The 16,219-nt window shown below is 41.5% G+C and overlaps 2 protein-coding genes across 2 annotated transcripts; both read left to right on the plus strand.

Moving 5' to 3' along the window:
• The first annotated feature begins 1,122 nt into the window (after positions 1-1,122).
• On the plus strand, positions 1,123-3,753 carry LOC134314653 (uncharacterized). Its single transcript, XM_062995330.1, has 2 exons — positions 1,123-1,695; positions 3,292-3,753. Exons 1-2 carry the CDS (start codon positions 1,284-1,286, stop codon positions 3,591-3,593), a joined length of 714 nt encoding a protein of 237 aa, XP_062851400.1. The 5' UTR covers positions 1,123-1,283; the 3' UTR covers positions 3,594-3,753.
• A 2,677-nt stretch (positions 3,754-6,430) lies between these two features.
• Positions 6,431-11,515, plus strand: timm10 (translocase of inner mitochondrial membrane 10 homolog (yeast)). The gene is made up of 2 exons (XM_062995331.1): positions 6,431-6,642; positions 11,033-11,515. The coding sequence occupies exons 1-2, from the start codon at positions 6,572-6,574 to the stop codon at positions 11,226-11,228; spliced, it is 267 nt and encodes an 88-aa protein (XP_062851401.1). The 5' UTR covers positions 6,431-6,571; the 3' UTR covers positions 11,229-11,515.
• The last annotated feature ends 4,704 nt before the right edge of the window (positions 11,516-16,219 follow it).

A 16,219-nucleotide genomic window follows, 5' to 3' on the forward strand; every position in this document is an offset into this window, starting at 1 on the left:
CCCGTTCTGGCAGAACTGACCGAGATGATCCATTATGTGTTCCATTATATGCAAACCAGACGGCACATACGTCTTCGTCTCAGAGCTTGGTGGTGGAAAAAAATGATCACGCTAAAGAATCTAGTGGTCATTTTGCGAATCAGATGTTAGAAGTAAAAGAAAATGTGGTAGAAAGACGAACGGATGAATCAAGAGTCAAGAGAGTGTCGACATTCTGTATGGATCATACAGCACAGAGGAAAAGAGCAAAGATGACGAATGACTTTAAATTAAATAGAGCTGATACGCAAACAGAAGAGATGTTACGACCCTGCAGTGTTAACCGAGCAGGCATCAGTAACCTCTGTGCCATGAAGCCATCAAAGACTGCTAAAAGACTGTCTCAAAATATTAAATCTCAAGTAAACCTTCCATCAAACCTGCCTTTGAAACATACCGAGCAAGATGTGTACAGAGAAAATGAACAACAGGATCTGGGAAATGATAAAGTTGTGCATCGTGTACCAAAACGTCCACACAAAGGACCTTCTGCAGTAAAACGTCCTTCAGGCCTTGTACAAACCTCAAGGAAATTAAAGGATTTAGACGGATCGTCTGCAAGACCTTTCACTGCAGGCCACCATACTATAGTAAATGGAAAAAGCAATGTGGATCCATCGGAAGGTTCTAAAGCTAAAAAAACAAACATCATCACATCTGTAGTGTTTGAGAAAGCAGTAAAACAACCTAATATAAATGCGAGTCCTGCTAAAAAACCAAATGTCCTGGATAAGATTTTCCACAAGACTGGTTTCAATATGGGAACCATCACTAGAGGATGTTCAGTATCTCAGCAATTGAATCCCAAGACTGCTGAAGCAAAAAGTCTGACCCTGAGGTCCAGGGAACTCGCAGATCAGGATCACATGATAAATAAAAAGTTAGGGATCGCCAGCAATGAAAATGCAGCTAGTAAGAGCGAGATAAATACATGGGTGCCGAATGTTTACGTCAAACCCGACAAAGCTATGGAGAAACGTAACTACAAAACAACCGATAAAATAATTAAAACTATGTCCAAAAATGGAAATGGACGCTTGCTTGATTGCAATCCTACAAGAGACCCTAATGGAACAACGGACACTGATGCTGATTTTATTGAAACTTTATCGTCTGGGTGTGAGACTGTCGAGCCGGATGGTGAATTTGCTCCTCGCGTGACTCCTGCTGCACTCGGTACCGATTTCAACAATAATATTCAGATTAAAAAACAATTCGTCCCTTCTGTGCTATCTAAAGACACAATGAATAATATCCAGACGCAACATAAGAAACCAAACAGCGTAGGAGTCATGAATATTACAGAAAGTGTTCATGAAATAGGAGCATCATCAGTCAGGACTGAAAATTCACACCTTCAGGAAACAACGGACACCCAGACTGTTCATCCTGAAGCTTGGAACGAGGAGAAAACCATCGAACGTACAGACACAGAAGCTGCACGTGTTGTGGATATCGGCGTATCTGAGGAACAGGGATGTGAGACTAGTGATGTCGAGGTGGATGTGATGGATCAGAGTAATCAGGTGCTCACAGGTACAGGAGATGAGACCCCTGATGCAGGATGGACCACTGATGATACTGATGTAGATGATGGACAGGCTCTCGCTCTTAAGGGACAGTTAATAGGACTGACGGTTTTGCCATCAAATGAAGGTAAGGAAGGAAATAATGGTTTGCATATTTAGATATTATGTTTGATATCACCTGAATTTATGCTGGTTATGCTGTGCTTGAGATGTGGTACAGAGATAAACAACGTGTCTGTTGTAAGCAGATAAGAAACAACAGTTAGCACAGAATGGAGATTCCAAAGTCCAACACCCAATGTGATGTGACTAGAGCTATACAGACTTGCTTCAAACATCTTATTGTACTTGTACAGTGACAATAAATATACAGCGGTACCTTGTAACTCAACGGCCCCTAAACTCGAAAGCTTCTAACCCTTTGTACCCTTAAACTCAACGCTTCTTTTTTTTTTTTTTATGCATTTTCTCCATTTTTTCTCCTGACTTTAGCGCGTCCAATTGCCCGATTGCATCGTGCTTCCTCTCCACCAATGCCAATCCCCGCTCTGATTGAGGAGAACGAAGCTAACCCATGCCCCCTCCGACACGTGGGCAGCAGCCGTATGCATCTTATCACCTACCTGTTGATGAGTGCAGTGCAGTGCAGCTCAGCGTTGTGTACGGAGACACACACCCTGAGAGCACTCTTTTCTCATCTCTGTGCAGGCGCCATCAATCAGCCAGCAGAGGTCGTAATTGCATTAGTTATGAGAGAGAGACCCCATCCGGCTTAGTCCCGCCCATATCTGAACAACAGGCCAATCGTTGTTCATGTGGCCGCTCAGCTTTAGCCGGTAGATTCGATACGATGTATTCGAGATCCCGGCTCTGGTGTGTTTTTACCGCTGCGCCACCTGAGTGGCAAACTCAACGTTTCTCTTAAACTCAATGTGATCAGTTTGTTTTTAAAAAAATTATTTATTTAATTTCAAATTAATAATAAACAGCCGCTTTGTTCAGTGCTCGGCTTGAGTGGTGCAGTAAAACGTCATCAAAGTGTGAATATGAGCCGAATCTGCATTAGTGTGGAATAAGTGTCAGATCCAGGGTTACAGCTCCACATGTATCTGTGTTTATCTGGATTTTCCTCCCTGTTTCACTTTTAAACTTGTGTTACAGCTCCAGCTTCTGAGAAACTGTGAGAATCAGCTTTTTATTTCAGTGTGTTTTTATATTATATTTGTGTTATTTACAGTGTATAAGTGTCAAAAACAACCTCATTATTTTATATGTGCGTAAAATATACACAGTTCCGCTGGACCATGGACGCATTAACTGGTTTCCCAAACATCCTTATGGTAAAAAATACCTTGAAACTCAACGTCTCTGTATCTTATCCTATATAAGAAAATACAAAATGTGATTAAAATGTCCAGTAATTCCACAGATTGGGTGATAAGTTGGGGAATAAGTCCTCAGAGGTTGTTTAATTGATGTTCATGAGTTTAAATGTACCTTAATAAGGACGGAACAGAAACAAATTAGTGGAAAGTGTATAGCCAACATGGTGTATACATTTTTTTAAAGCTTTAAAAAATACACTGAGTAAAACAGCCTCCTGTTACAGTATGATTTATTAAAGATGCACCAAAGTTTAAAGTGTTTTACTACCAACCTTCACCCACAATGATTCAACCATATTTTTACTCTGGTTTGTGCTCTTGGCTTTGTTTCTCCACAGCTATAACACAGATAGATTCACCAGTGGTCAGGAGCCAGAAAGATGTTTCGCAAGAGGATTCTGGGTGGACAGATCTTAGCAGATCCTCATTAAACACCTTGGGTTCCTCAGCAGTGCTTCCTCTCGGAGAAAATGAAGATCAGGCTAAAGACGACGGCTCTGACGAAGAGGACGTCATCGTGGATGTCTTAGACTCCCCTGATGTTCCGCCGTTTAATCTGGCAGGTCAACAGTCTGTCAGGATTTGGGCTAATAATGAGGATGAGTTGGAGGAGGAAGATGAGGTTGATGTGTTGATGTGACTGGAGGGGAATCAGAACATTTCTTACACTCGCAAGCACAGATTGTGAGTCTAAACCAAGTGTTTTCTTTAAGGTTACCTTAGTTATCATTTATTTGTGTACAAAAGGACTAATAGTTAATGCTTTATTTTGGTATGTTTATTTAAATGCTTATTTCAGATGGAATTTAAAAGTTTTGGTTTCTAATGCAAAACGCTTTAATAAAGTGGTTATTTTTGTTAGAACATGGCAGAGATTACACAGCACACACAGCGACTTCAGACTCGACTCGGGCTCATTACAAATGACTCGACTCGTGACTCGCAAAAAATGACTTGTTGACAACAAAAGTGAGCAACATTAGTTACGTGTGACAATTTTATATATATATATGATCCAACATCATTCTGATCGTGTCATTTTCTGCTCTCTAATAATAATAACGCTCCGGTCATCTTAATTCGCAAAGCACACAATGAGTAAATGTTACAGCCAGCTTCCGGCGTAGTGATGAAGCGTCGCTCCCTACTCCCTACACAGTCTGAAGTTCACTTCATTTGAACATTTTTATTACCTTTGGATTGCAATCTTACTTAAAATGGTGGAATACCCTACGTAGTGCACTTCACAGGAACAGATCATGTGAATGGAACGCTCCTACAGAATTGGTGCTAATGATTGTAAGAACCGCTTTCTGAACCAATCAGAGCTTCTGATTGTAATTGTTAGTAAGAAATGCTGTTATTTGCATTTATTCAGATTGCGTCACACAGATGACGTGGTAATGAAACGCTCGATCGGCTTTCTAACGACTTCCTGTTTTACTTCACAACCGGGAAAAGTTTGGAGGTTTTTAATTATAAGCACATTTACAAAATAACGGATTCTATTCCTAATGGGACGCACGCTTATAAATGTAATAGCATCTGGAAGAACAGAAGCTAAGGTAAGCAGCGGTTATGATGTTTTTTGCTGTGTTTTGGATTTGGGCCGCTGTGCTGTGATTTGCAATAAAAACAAAACGTCAGCTTAAGCTTTTAACTGGTACCTAGGAAAGTAAAGGCACGAAGTAAAACGGCTAAATACACTCGCTAATCTGTTGTTGTTTTTTATCTGAACTTACAGATTATTTCTTTATTTCTACGCTACATTTCCAATATATGTTTTGTGTAGATTATATTGACTCGTGACTTGACTCGGACTTTCTGGAACATGGTCACCTCACATTCTATCAGCTGTCAGTAAAATATATACAGTACTTGGATCAACAACATCCAGCCAATCAGGAAATGGCAGCTTTTCTACTTCTTTCTAGTAGACAGTCATATTAACAACTATTCACTTAAATTGTAATAGTCTCTTTTAGATGGTAATTTGGGATGCACCAATTTACGTATGTGACATTGTGACATATATAACACACCCCAACTACAATTTAATCATTTCAATCACTTAAATTAGCAGTTGCATCTTATACATATACAATACACTACCGTGTCACATTATTATGACCACCAGCTAATATCCAGTAAGCAGTTTGTGCATCCTGGACAGAAGCTAGATGATCTGGGAGTGATTCAATAAGGTCCTGGTAGGTCGTCACAGGTATCAGGAGCCATGCTGACTGCACTGCATCCCACAGCTGCTGGAGGGGGCGTGGGAGAGGATCCATAGAGCCAACACGACCATCGAGGTGCTCCCACAGATGCTCAATTAAATTCAAGTCTGGGGAATATGGGGGCCAGGGTAGTACTTCCCCGTGTCTGTGTGAGTTTCCTCCAGGAGCTCCAGTTTTCTCCCACAGTCCAAATACATGCAAGTGACATGCAACTTGTGAACCGATGAATCTTGTGTAAGCAGTAACTACCGTTCCTGTCATGAATGTAACCAAAGTGTGTAAAAACATGACGTTAAAATCCTAATAAATACATAAGTTAAAAAAATTGAAATGCAATGACGTGTGTATTGCATTGCATATTTATCAATCCATCTCTATACAGGGGTGGCACAGTGGCTGGGTGGGTAGCACTGTTGCCTCACAGCAAGAAGGTCCTGATTCAATTCCCAAGTGGAGAGGGTCCTTTCTGTGTGGAGTTTGCATGTTCTTCACGTGTCCATGTGGGTTTCTTCTCAGTACAAAGGTTTCTCACAGGTTAATTGGCCCTAGGAGTGAGAAGGTGTGTGTGTGCGTTTGCCCTGTGATGGACAGGTGACCTGTCCAGGGTGCTTCCTACTCTCAAAATAAAGTGGTGGTAATACAGACAATGAATGAATGTATTTATTTATTAGGATTTTAATGTCGTGTTTTACACACTTACATTCATGACAGAACAGGTAATTACTGGTTACACAATATTCATCGGTTCAAGTTTAATGTCAAATACAGTCATGGACAATTTTGTGTCTCCAATTCACCTCACTTGCACGTCTTTGTACTGTGGGAGGAAACCGGAGCACAGTAAACCCACACACACACGGGGAGAACATGCAAACTCCACACAGAAAGGACACAGACCGCTCCACCTAGGAATTGAACCCAGGACCTTATTGCTGTGAGGCGACTGCTACCCACTTAGCCACCGTGCCGCCCCATTAGACTGTGGAAGGAATCCGGAGCGCCCGGAGGAAACCCACACAGACACGGGGAGAACATGCAAACCCCACAATGAAAGGACCCGGACCGTCCCACCTGGGGATCGAACCCAGGACCTTATTGCTGTGCGGCGACAGTGCTACCCACCGAATGAATTACTCTCTTTAGTCAGTATGCTTGCCCTTTGCAGTGCATATACCCTTCGTATACAGTAGATGGCGCTGGAGCTGCGCTTTTTTGAGTTGCGCATGCGCAGTGTGCACCAGTCAGAGGTTGCACTTGCAGCTGAGCTAGTGACAGACCCACGTGTGCGCCTCTTCTGACTGAAGGTTAAAAAGAACTATCGGCTTTATATTATTGTATTTTATTAAAGCTTTTTAGGGGTTTAACGGACTGGGAAAACAGGATGGACCCCATGAAAGCGCAACAACTGGCGGCTGAGCTCGAAGTGGAAATGATGGCAGACATGTATAACCGGTAACGTTCATATCTGTTAGCATGTTGCTAACTGTTCATCAGATGTATCAAGACAGTAAAATTCAGACCAGCTAACTCAACATTAACATGAGTGTAAAACTTAGTGATTAGTGTTTAGATAGTAAAATTACCATACAGAAAAATGTAGCACTTTAAATAAATAAAAGAAAAACGTTCGTGTTAGCTGGCTAACTCACAGCACCGTGTTTGTTCATCTGATTAACAGGTCACAGTGTTCCGCACATCAGATGTTTAGACAATTAAATGTCATGATATATTATTTTTGGTGATTAACACAGTGAAACAGTGACCCTCTAGTCCAGGGGTCTGCAACCTTTATTGTACAATTGGCCGATTTACAAAATAAAAGTCAAGATAAAGTACAGTGGACCCTTGACTTATTAATGTAATTGGTTCTGAAGTTCTGTTCTTAAGTCAAAATGTTTGTTAGTTAAACCTATTTTTCCCATAAGAAATAATGTAAATAGAATTAATATATTAAATATATTAAATTAATATATTAAATTTCAAATTTCAACTTAATATATATTAAGTTGAAAAAGATAGTTCGTAACCCGAAATGTTCATATTGTAAACCGTTCGTACCATCAAATTTGCAACAGTGTAAGGGAATACTCCTTCCTGTTCCAGTATGACTGTGGCCATATGCACAAAGCAAGCTCTTTAAAGACATGAAGGGGCGCCACAGTGGCTCGGTGGGTAGCACTGTCGCCTCACAGCAAGAAGGTCCTGGGTTCGATTCCCAGCTGTAGCGGTCCGAGTCCGTTCTGTGTGGAGTTTGCATGTTCTCCCCGTGTCTGTGTGGGTTTTCTCCGGGAGCTCCGGTTTCCTCCCACAGTACAAAGACGTGCAAGTGAGGCGAACTGGAGATACAAAATCGTCCATGACTGTGTTTGATATTAATTAAACTTAAACTTGTGTAATGAGTAGCTACCGTTCCTGTCATGAATGTAACCGGAGTGTTTAAAACTGGACATTAAAATTCTAATAAACAAATACAGACATGAAGAAAAAGCTCAGTTTAAAGACTGAGAAACTCCAGTGGCCTCCAGTGCACAGAACAGCTCTGGAATGAACCGGAACATCTTTATTGACCAACATACTCAACGATGCTCTTGGGACAGAATGGGTACAAATTCCCACAGACATACTTCAAAGTCTTGTGAGAAGCCTTTTCAGAGGGTGGCTGCTGTTCTAGCTGAAAGGTCACATAGAGGTCACTCTATTTTAATCCCATTGGTTTTTTAATTAGGACGTCCAACAAGCTCATGGTCAGGTGTCCAAATACTTTTGGCCATATAGTGTATTCTCTGTCAATGAAGGACGTTTTATGAGCTGCCTTGTAACTAGCAACTTTTACCATGGCTTCGGTTTTGAACAACACAGGTCTGTCTCTTGTACCTTGAAATTTCTCGTTTTACATCTTCATCCAAAGTGACTTACGGTATACTGTCTAAGCATTTGAGGGTTAAGGGCCCGACAGTGATAACCTGCCAGTGGTGGGGCTTTAACAAGTGACTTTTTGATTACTAGTCCAGTACCTTAACCACTAGGCTACATCTGCCCTAATTAATTCTGTTTTGTCAGCATCATCCTTAAATAAAACTTTTAACAAACGACACTTAAGCGGAACACACAGCAAACACAATTCAGCCTCTCCGTTGAATAAATCCATACAGATCTGTCCATTCAATTCATATGAATGTAAAATGCATTCCTGACACCTTGATCAGCCACTAACTTAAATTACTCCACCCTCACTTAAATTTACATTTTCAGCATTTAGCGGACGCTTTTATCCAAAGCGACTTACACAACAGTTACAGTATACAGTCTAAGCAATTGAGGGTTAAGGGCCTTGCTCAAGGGCCCAACAAGGGCAACCTGGTGGGTTTGAACCAGCAACATTCTGCTTACTAGTCCAGTACCTGATCCGCTAGGCTACAACTGCCCTTAATTGCTTGCTGTGAAAATAATCTAACCTATCCAATTTTATTGTATTTACTCTCACAAATCAGTGCCCCATTTGCCAGCTGTGGTACGCGTGTCATAGGTTCTCGACCCCTGCTTTAGTCCGTCAGGTGCAAAAACACAGTACGGTAGGGCAGCTGTAGCTTAGTGGTTAAGGTACTGGTCCGGTAATCACCAGGTTGCCACTGTTGGGCCCTTGAGCAAGGCCCTTAACCCTTAATTGCTTAGATTGTATACAATCACAGTAATGTACAGGGGTTGGACAATGAAACTGAAACACCTGGTTTTAGACCACAATAATTTATTAGTATGGTGTAGGGCCTCCTTTTGCGGCCAATACAGCGTCAATTGGTCTTGGAAATGACATATACAAGTCCTGCACAGTGGTCAGAGGGATTTTAAGCCATTCTTCTTGCAGGATAGTGGCCAGGTCACTACGTGATGCTGGTGGAGGAAAACGTTTCCTGACTCGCTTCTCCAAAACACCCCAAAGTGGCTCAATAATATTTAGATCTGGTGACTGTGCAGGCCATGGGAGATGTTCAACTTCACTTTCATGTTCATCAAACCAATCTTTCACCAGTCTTGCTGTGTGTATTGGTGCATTGTCATCCTGATACACGGCACCGCCTTCAGGATACAATGTTTGAACCATTGAATGCACATGGTCCTCCAGAATGGTTCGGTAGTCCTTGGCAGTGACACGCCGATCTAGCACAAGTATTGGGCCAAGGGAATGCCATGATATGGCAGCCCAAACCATCATTGATCCACCCCCATGCTTCACTCTGGGCATGCAACAGTCTGGGTGGTACGCTTCTTTGGGGCTTCTCCACACCGTAACTCTCCCGGATGTGGGGAAAACAGTAAAGGTGGACTCATCAGAGAACAATACATGTTTCACATTGTCCACAGCCCAAGATTTGCGCTCCTTGCACCATTGAAACCGACGTTTGGCATCGGCACGAGTGACCAAAGGTTTGGCTATAGCAGCCCGGCCGTGTATATCGACCCTGTGGAGCTCCCGACGGACAGTTCTGGTGGAAACAGGAGAGTCGAGGTGCACATTTAATTCTGCCGTGATTTGGGCAGCCGTGGTTTTATGTTTTTTGGATACAATCCGGGTTAGCACCCGAACATCCCTTTCAGACAGCTTCCTCTTGCGTCCACAGTTAATCCTGTTGGATGTGGTTTGTCCTTCTTGGTGGTATGCTGACATTACCCTGGATACCGGGGCTCTTGATACATCACAAAGACTTGCTGTCTTGGTCACAGATGCGCCAGCAAGACGTGCACCAACAATTTGTCCTCTTTTGAACTCTGGTATGTCACCCATAATGTTGTGTGCATTGCAATATTTTGAGCAAAACTGTGCTCTTACCCTGCTAATTGAACCTTCACACTCTGCTCTTACTGGTGCAATGTGCAATTAATGAAGATTGGCCACCAGACTGGTCCAATTTAGCCATAAAACCTCCAACACTAAAATGACAGGTGTTTCAGTTTCATTGTCCAACCCCTGTAAGTCACTTTGGAAAAAAGCGTCTGTTAAATGCTGGAAATGTAAGTAATGTTGGGTCCCCCACAGCTGAAATTTATCTTAGCTTTTTTTTAAAAATAATAATTACAACGTCTTGACATTTGTGAGGAAAGCGCTTGCTTGTACGAGGGAAATTTCTACCAATAAAATTTTTTGCTGACGGCATTAAAAAGTTGGTACGACACTGGAAAAATGCCTCGAAAGGCAACGATGTAGAAAAGTGATGGTTTGTTTTTAAAATTCTTAATAATTAGAGTTTTCGAGACTTTGTATACCTTCGTATTTAAACGTTTTACTGATCTAGATATTAATATGAAGCTTTATGATACAGGTCGAGTGTATAAAACATCGTGTAAACTCATGACATGTTTTATATTATAGTGGATGTTATAGGCTTGCCGGTTAATGGTTAACCATCGACTATTAATTGGTTTAACATAATTGGCAGGATGACACGGTGGCTCCGTGGGTAGCACTGTTGCCTCACAGCAAGATGGTCCTGGGTTCGATTCCCAGGTGGAGCTGTCTAGGTCCTTTCTGTGTGGAATTTGCATGTTCTCCTCGTGTCTGTGTGGGTTCATTGTAGATACAAAATTGTTCATGACTTGAACTGATGAATCTTGTTGTAACCTGTAATTACCTGTCCTGTCATAAATGGAACCGAAGTGTAAAACATGACATTAAAATCCTAATAAATAATAATCGTCACACACACAGTTGACAGCAGTAGCCAGAATAAGGCTGCAGTGACATTAGTGACCTTATGTGTGTCAGTGTTTATACAGTATAAAGTGTTGTTTAGTTTCATCCGTGTGGTTAAAGTGTGTTTAAATATGTTTTTTTTGTGTCTTGATTCAGCATGACCAACGCATGTCACAGGAAGTGCGTACCCCCCCACTACAAGGAAGCAGAGCTGTCCAAAGGCGAGGCCGTGTGTCTGGATCGCTGCGTGGCCAAGTACCTCGACCTGCACGAGAGGCTGGGCCGTAAACTCACCGAGCTCTCCGTACAGGACGAGGAGATGATGAGGAAAGCAGCCGCCGGCACTGGGTAAACTGGGTACCGTCTCCCTGAGAGCAACCGAGAGCCGGTGGGTGGACTGGTGAGGGGACTGGATTCAAGTTGGCTCATTATGGACACCTGAGAGAAGAGCCTGGGCTTTGTAATGGTTTGAAAGGACACGTCACAGATCTTCAGTCAGATCCAGAATCTAAAGTGGCTGTCAAAGTACTTTAAATATTTCCGCCCTGTTTGAGTTGCTGACCGAATGCAGTGTTTGATTGTTGACTTATCTGTTTTATTCATGGTTCTGTGTCTAATAATATAAATGTATATGGACCAGGTTGTGTGTTAGTGATTGTTATTGTGTGTGTTTTTTTTTTTTTTCATCATTGATCAGCTGGACTTGTTTTGTTTTTATTAGGGCTGTCGAAGTTAACGCGATAATAACGCATTAACGAGATCTCAATTTAACGCGATTTAAAAAATAGTGCCGTTAACGCAAATTCTATTTGGCCCTGCGAGTCATCCGTAGTTCATGTTGAGACTTGCCACCGTTTTTCATTTGCGGTTTGTTAACATAACAATGCACTCGCTTAATAAAGAAATAAATACACGCTATATTCACAAGTTGTCGGCAGCAGAACACTTTATTAACTCCTTCTGTTATGGTACCGAATAGCAAACAGCTAGAGTCATCGCGTTAGCCAAGCATGCTATTCCATAAACTGTGGAAGCCCCAAAGGGTCAAAACACACTCACTTCGTGTAGAAACGTCCATCAAACCATTGTCACGATACAACCACAGAAAAGTCTGTTACAATAACTACGCCTTATCCCACCTAAAGCACCGCTGATCTACAATGTTTGCTGATGGAGAAATTCTAACCTACAATCTGACATTTATACGAAGTCAAGGGTCTCTGCTGGATAGTATTACTGCCTAGTATGTGAGTGAATAAAACTCCCTTACAGTTTTCTCTTGTCCAAGCAGTTTTTAACATAAGTACATTTAGCATAAAATGTGTTCACCATTTTAATTGTAACATTTCACTTAAAAATCCTTGTTTTCTTCTTTTTTTAAAAAAATGCGATTAATCGCAATTAACTATATGAAATTCTGAGATTAATCGCGATTAAAATTTTTAATCGTTTGACAGCCCTAGTTTTTATATTTTCATTAATTTAACTCATACTACCATGATAAAAAAAAACAAACAAAGAAGCTATGAAATGTGTCTTTAAATAAATCGAATATAAATAATTGGTAATAGTGTTACAGTGTATCACAAAAGTGAGTACACCCCTCACATTTCTGCAGATATTTAAGTATATCTTTTCATGGGACAACACTGACAAAATGACACTTTGACACAATGAAAAGTAGTCTGTGTGCAGCTTATATAACAGTGTAAATTTATTCTTCCCTCAAAATTACTCAATATACAGCCATTAATGTCTAAACCACCGGCAACAAAAGTGAGTACACCCCTAAGAGACTACACCCCTAAATGTCCAAATTGAGCACTGCTTGTCATTTTCCCTCCAAAATGTCATGTGATTTGTTAGTGTTACTAGGTCTCAGGTGTGCATAGGGAGCAGGTGTGTTCAATTTAGTAGTACAGCTCTCACACTCTCTCATACTGGTCACTGAAAGTTCCAACATGGCACCTCATTGCAAATAACTCTCTGAGGATCTTAAAAGACGAATTGTTGCGCTACATGAAGATGGCCAAGGCTACAAGAAGATTGCCAACACCCTGAAACTGAGCTGCAGCACAGTGGCCAAGATCATCCAGCGTTTTAAAAGAGCAGGATCCACTCAGAACAGACCTCGCGTTGGTTGTCCAAAGAAGCTGAGTGCACATGCTCAGCGTCACATCCAACTGCTGTCTTTGAAAGATAGGCGCAGGAGTGCTGTCAGCATTGCTGCAGAGATTGAAAAGGTGGGGGGTCAGCCTGTCAGTGCTCAGACCATACGCCGCACACTACATCAAATTGGTCTGCATGGCTGTCACCCCAGAAGGAAGCCTCTTCTGAAGTCTCTACACAAGAAAGCCCGCAAACAGTTTGCTGAAGACATGTCACCAAAGGACATGGATTACTGGAACCATGTCCTATGGTCTGATGAGACCAAGATTAATTTGTTTGGTTCAGATGGTCTCAAGCATGTGTGGCAGCAATCAGGTGAGGAGTACAAAGATAAGTGTGTCATGCCTACAGTCAAGCATGGTGGTGGGAATGCCATGGTCTGGGGCTGCATGAGTGCAGCAGGTGTTGGGGAGTTACATTTCATTGAGGGACACATGAACTCCAATATGTACTGTGAAATACTGAAGCAGAGCATGATCCCCTCCCTCCGGAAACTGGGTCGCAGGGCAGTGTTCCAGCATGATAATGACCCCAAACACACCTCTAAGACGACCACTGCTTTATTGAAGAGGCTGAGGGTAAAGGTGATGGACTGGCCAAGCATGTCTCCAGACCTAAACCCAATAGAACATCTTTGGGGCATCCTCAAGCGGAAGGTGGAGGAGCGCAAAGTCTCGAATATCCGCCAGCTCCGTGATGTCGTCATGGAGGAGTGGAAAAGCATTCCAGTGGCAACCTGTGAAGCTCTGGTAAACTCCATGCCCAGGAGAGTTAAGGCAGTTCTGGGAAATAATGGTGGCCACACAAAATATTGACACTTCAGGAACTTTCAATAAGGGGTGTACTCACTTTTGTTGCCAGTGGTTTAGACATTAATGGCTGTATATTGAGTTATTTTGAGGGAAGAATAAATTTACACTGTTATATAAGCTGCACACAGACTACTTTTCATTGTGTCAAAGTGTCATTTTGTCAGTGTTGTCCCAAGAAAAGATATACTTAAATATCTGCAGAAATGTGAGGGGTGTACTCACTTTTGTGATACACTGTAATTATTTTAAATTATTACTACAGCGGTACCTTGAAACTCGACGTCAGTTGGTTCTGGGAGAGGTGTTGAGTTTTAAAGACGTTGAGTTTTAAGGTATTTCTTCCCATAAGGATGTTTGGGAAACCTGTTAATGCGCCTATGTTCCTGTGGAGCTGCAGATTTTTTTGGCTCATGTAAAATAATGAGGTTGTTTTTTACACTTATACACTGAAAATAACACAAATATAATATAAACACACTGAAATACAATTACAAACAGTTAAATACAATAAAAGCTGCATTTTAGCTTTACTTCTTTATTGTTTTCTTATTCTACGTAATCTTGGAGTACTGTATTCCATTCAGTACCGGCACATTCACATGAGAGGGACAAAACTGTAGTAAAACAGCGAGCGAGAAATGTGATTAGTGGAGGAACTTATGATCAGTAATAATGAAGAGAAGTTTAGTGCTCCTGTCTCCTTTTACTACATTAAACCACGTTAAGTGTTTCAGAAGCTGATTCTGATTCTTACAATTTCTCAGAAGCTGGAGCTGTAACACAAGTTTAAAAGTGAAATGGAGGAAAATCCAGATAAACACAGATACATGTGGAGCTGTAACCCTGGATCTGACGCTTATTCCACACTGATGCAGATTCGTCTCATATTCACACTTTGACGACGTTTTACTGCTCAAGCCGAGCGCTGAGCAAAGCAGCTGTTCATTGTTAATTTTAAATTAAATAAATAATTCTTTATTAAAAAAGCTGAACATGTCAAATGTAAACGTCGAGTTTAAGGGTATAAATTTCTCAACAAAGGGCTGTCTTTTAAATATACAAATCTTCAGTTAATCAACTCGTTTTTCAGAGTTAAAGGACAAAAAGTAATTAAAGTTTATAATCATTATGAGAATCACTACAAAAAAAACAGTAATAATGTACAGTATTAAGATTTGATTGAATATGAGTGGTAGTGTGTAGTGGTACTGCACAGCTTTAGAAGTCCAGGTTTAAGTTCCCTGCTTTTCTGTGTCAGTAGGTGGATTGTTCACAAGCGGAGTAAGAATGAGAAATCTGTGTGTTGCTCTGCAAATGATGCCGTCAGTTTTAGACTCACAGCAGTATGTAGATTGGTACTCTAAATTAGACACAGGTGTTAATTAGGGTACCTACCTACCTGATTTGATATTGTATCAACACTCAGCATGTTTTGGGGGCATGTTAATAAATCGTTGGTGGTCTAAAAGTCATTACATTAAATTATTGCTATGGAAACAGCCAACAAATAGGAGTTAACTGTACAGGATCACATGCACCACATGGTGCAAAAACCTTGGTGGTGGTTCCCTGTGCTGTTGCACCCAGTGTTTTTGTTTGTTTGTGTCGCTACCCAGCATGGCCTTGACTTCACTAATGAAAAATGAATGAATAAATACAAAATGATATTAATAATAATGAATGAATTGTTTTGTACACAGAATGCTCAAGTGACACGTCAGTGAATGAGTACTGAGGTAAGCTATACTGCCAAAAGTATTCGCTCGTCTGAATCACTTCACACACATATGAACTTGAGTGACTCCCATTCTTAATCCATAGGGTTTAATATGATGTTGGCCACCGTTTGCAGCTATAACAGGTGTACAGTAATGTTGGAACAGGAAGGGGCCATCCCCAAACTTTCCACAAAGTTGGGAGCATGAAATTGTCCAAAATCTCTTGGTGTGCTGAAGCATTAAGAGTCCCTAATGGTTCACTAAGGGGCCGAGCCCAACTCCTGAAAAACACCCCCACACCATAATCTCCCCTCCACCAAACTTTACACTCGGCACAATACAGTCAGACAGGTACCGTTCTCCTGGTGACGGAGAAGCGTTATTCGTCACTCCAGAGAACACGTCTTTACTGCTCTAGAGTCCAGTGGCGGCGTGCTTTACACCACTGCATCCGACGCTTTGCATTGCGCTTGGTGATGTAAGGCTTGGATGCAGCTGCTCGGCCATGGAAACCCATTCCATGAAGCTCTACACACTGTTCCTCAGCTAATCTGAAGGCCACATGAAGTTTGGAGGTCTGTAGTGATTGACTCTGCAGAAAGTTGGTGACCTCTGTGCACTATGTTCCTCAGCATCCGCTGACC

This window comes from Trichomycterus rosablanca, chromosome 5, assembly GCF_030014385.1.
Source record: "Trichomycterus rosablanca isolate fTriRos1 chromosome 5, fTriRos1.hap1, whole genome shotgun sequence".
Classification (NCBI taxonomy): domain Eukaryota; kingdom Metazoa; phylum Chordata; class Actinopteri; order Siluriformes; family Trichomycteridae; genus Trichomycterus; species Trichomycterus rosablanca.

Excerpts from the sequence above, each read along its gene's own strand:
- LOC134314653 (XM_062995330.1), top strand. The coding sequence starts at position 1,284 with ATGAATAATATCCAGACGCAACATAAGAAACCAAACAGCGTAGGAGTC. Across the intron at positions 1,696-3,291 it reads GGTTTTGCCATCAAATGAAG|CTATAACACAGATAGATTCA; the intron begins GTAAGGAAGGAA and ends GTTTCTCCACAG.
- timm10 (XM_062995331.1), top strand. The coding sequence starts at position 6,572 with ATGGACCCCATGAAAGCGCAACAACTGGCGGCTGAGCTCGAAGTGGAA. Across the intron at positions 6,643-11,032 it reads ATGGCAGACATGTATAACCG|CATGACCAACGCATGTCACA; the intron begins GTAACGTTCATA and ends GTCTTGATTCAG.